The 3,364-nt window shown below is 50.7% G+C and overlaps 1 protein-coding gene across 1 annotated transcript; it reads left to right on the forward strand.

Moving 5' to 3' along the window:
- Window positions 1–1,226: 1,226 nt before the first annotated feature.
- LOC123440377 lies at window positions 1,227–2,018 on the forward strand. The gene has a single exon (XM_045116949.1). The coding sequence runs from the start codon at window positions 1,227–1,229 to the stop codon at window positions 2,016–2,018; it is 792 nt and encodes a 263-aa protein (XP_044972884.1).
- The last annotated feature ends 1,346 nt before the right edge of the window (window positions 2,019–3,364 follow it).

Raw genomic sequence — 3,364 nt, forward strand, 5'->3', positions numbered from 1 at the left:
ACATCGCAAAACTGCTCGATGCCGGCGACGAGGGGAACAGTCGATCCGGGACGGTGTCCAGCAGCTTCTTCACGAGCACCGCGTCGCCCAGCGTCTCCCCTAGGCACGCGAACCGCGCCGTCATCCCTGCCAGCCTCCCGGCGTACGCGTCCAGCTCCTCGCCGTCCGCCATCTTCAGGCGGTCAAAGTCCTCCCGCAGCATTGCCAACCTCACCGCACGGACACGATCGGCGTCGACGAACCTCACCTTCAAGGAGTCCCATACCTCCTTGGCGGTGAGCTTCGTCGCCACCTGCAGGAGCACGTCCTCCGGCAGCGCTCCAAGGAGCATCGTGCGCGCCGCCTTGTCCTTCTTGACGTTCACCGCCGCGTCGCCCGACGCCACCGCCTCCCACACGGTGTGGACATCGAGAATCGCCTGCGCCTTGATCGCCCACACCGTGTAGTTGTCCGGCGTGAGCATCAGCATCGTCATCGACACCGATACGCTCGCGCCGCCGTCGTGTGGGACGAGCGCCATGGTCCCCGGAGATCTCGTGAACCGAAGCTCTGATACTAATTATTGTTGCCGCGGCCTTCTCCCTCCTCACCGGAGCTCTACCCCTCTCACTTTATATGCTCGTGGAAGAAGAAGGGCACAAAGACAAGAAGTATTTTTCTGGCGCACGTACGCCACTCGCCGCACAAACGGCGTATTGTTTTCCCTTGAGCACCAACTCTCTGCACAGCGAGCTACAACAGACGGGATTTATACACGGGCATGCATGCAGCTGGACGCAGCGCCCACGCAACGCCCGCCGTCGAGCTCTACGCGCACGTACGCGATCTCCTGGAGACTCGGCCGCCCGCCGCGCACGCACGCCAACAGAACGCAGCTGGTTCCAGCGCTCGGCTCGGCCACATCCCACGCGTCCGTCTAACCAACTCACACACGCACACTCGCTCGCCACGAGCCTGACGCGTCGCACGCACGCACGCGCACCCGACGCGGTCGCCATGGCTTATTGCCAACATCTAACTCTAACCAGACATTGAGAGTTAGAGTTAGTTTAGGTTAATTGAAAGGTTAAAATTAAAATCTAACTTTAACTCTAACCGTCAAGGTTAATTCTAATTTTAACCAGGTTAGAGCCAAACAGGGCCATATAAGCGCTCGAGCGCGGACTGTCTTGCACAGACCGGTCTCCAACCCGAAACTCCACAACGATAACGAGATCAGCGAACACATGCGCGACGACGGAGCGACGGCAATGCCGCCACGGCCGGCGCCTTTCCGACCTCCTCCCTGGGAGGCGCTCTCCCTCGTGGCCAACTTCCTGGACGCGGCTTCCTGCGTCTCCACCTCCTGGCACGCCGCCTTCTCCGCCGACCACCTCTGGGAGCGTCTCTGCCGCTGCCACTACCCCTCCGCCGTCGGCCTCCTCCCCTTGTCTGGCAGCAGCGTCAATGCAGGCGACCAACGCCCCTCCCCGCACCGCGGCCTCTTCGCGCTGTTCCACGCCGCCGCCTCCCGCGGCCGCTCGCTCCCAGCGCCTCGCCTCGCCCTCACCGACGTCGCCTTCGCGGTTGACCTCTTCGCGGCCGGCGGAAAGAACACGCTCTCGTTCGCCGTCGCTGCGTCCGACGCCGGCGTCAAGAAGGCCCCCGGCGGCGTGTTCCAGTTCGTGGTGAACGTGACTGACCGGAACGCGGTGGCTGGTCCAGGCGAGCACTGGAGCGTCCGGTGGACGGCTGTTCGGACGGGGCTCGGGGTCGCGCCTGCGGCGATCGTGATGATGGACGCCAAGGTAAAGGCGTCCAGGGCCGGAGCGCTCGGCAGTGGCGTGAGGGGGGAGGCGTGGGCCACGGAGGGGCTGCCGGCGCCGGGATGCGGCGGCGGGAAGCTGGAGGCGGAGGTCGTGGTCGAGGTGAGCGGAGAGGAGAGGCTGGTGGAGAAGGTGAGGCTCGGGGTGTTGTTGGATTGTAGGTACGTGAGCGTAGACGAGGGGCTCAGATACTTGCAGCATTTCCTCCTGTAAATATGTGCTCTGGAGGAGTATTTCGTGAAGGTGGACTAGTGGCCGTGGTTTTGTTTTAGCTGATCTGCATGCATATTTCGTATTGTAACCTGCAATCGTTGGATACTTGCGTTGGGAATTAGCACACAAACTACTAAAAAACAAAGTAATTCAGTATCACATCTCTCTCTAATAATAAAGCAAATCTTTACCTAATAATAATAATAATAATAAAGAGGCTATCGCTTTCGTCGGAAAACCCATCGAGGTGATTTTACAAAAAAGCCCTTACTGTTTATGACATTAAACTCGTATTATATATTAAATACTTTTTTAAATACTCATATCTTTTAAACCGTAACTCTAAATTTAACATATTATACATGGAATTTGATTAGAAAAATATGTAGAATTTAAATATGATATTATTTTACCTGTTAAACATTTAATAAAAATACTACCTAGGGTGCAATCTTAATAAATAAGTCATTATTCGTCTTTCTTTCATACCGGTACTCATCCGGGTTGGGAATGAACACGTCAACAAAATCAGGATTAGAGATGAAACTGAAGGTCACTTGACTGATTCTTTGTACGTATTAAATCTACATGCAAGCCGTGTTAAAATAGAAGACGTGTGAAATTTTGAACTGCATTTTTGTAGGATAAGACCATCTTTATTTGTATCGTAACTATAAATTCTCAAATTATAGACATTTTTTATAAATTAAGAGCGTGTGCCGTGTGGTATTTCTTTCTCCCGTTGCAACGCATGGGCCCTTTTGCTAGTAATAATAAAGCAAATTCGGTTTCTGTCGTCCGTCTTGTAAATTACCCCTAAATTTTGCATAAGTTACTCACCATGCCACCGGTAAGTAATAGAAAACGTTTCACAAAACGAAAAATCTTGGACTGGGCCGGCCCATGTAAAAACCTCATATATTAAGCTCTGCATGCTGGGAGAATATCCAGCACACCGTATGGGCCGGCCCATGCACAGGCGCCTACTTTTAGTTCCATTTATTTATTTATTTTCAGTTCCGTTTTATTTTTTTATTTTAAATAAATTAGAACTTCAAATAATCTTTAATTTTTTAATAAACTGAAAAATATAAATCAACATATTCAAAAAATTAAAATGTTTGTGACTTCAAAAACTGCTCGGAGTTTTGTAAAAAATACTCGCGTACACAATAAAATGTTTACAATTTTAGAGAAAATGTTTGTACAATAAGCAAAGTCCATGATCTCAAATACAATTCCATGTCTTAAAAATTATTAAAGTCATTTAACAAAATGCTTTCTAATTCAAAATATGTTAATGCATTTAAAAAATGTCCAAAAATTTAGAAAATAGCTAATGCCTA

This window comes from Hordeum vulgare, chromosome 3H (assembly GCF_904849725.1).
Source record: "Hordeum vulgare subsp. vulgare chromosome 3H, MorexV3_pseudomolecules_assembly, whole genome shotgun sequence".
Taxonomy (NCBI): Eukaryota; Viridiplantae; Streptophyta; class Magnoliopsida; order Poales; family Poaceae; genus Hordeum; species Hordeum vulgare.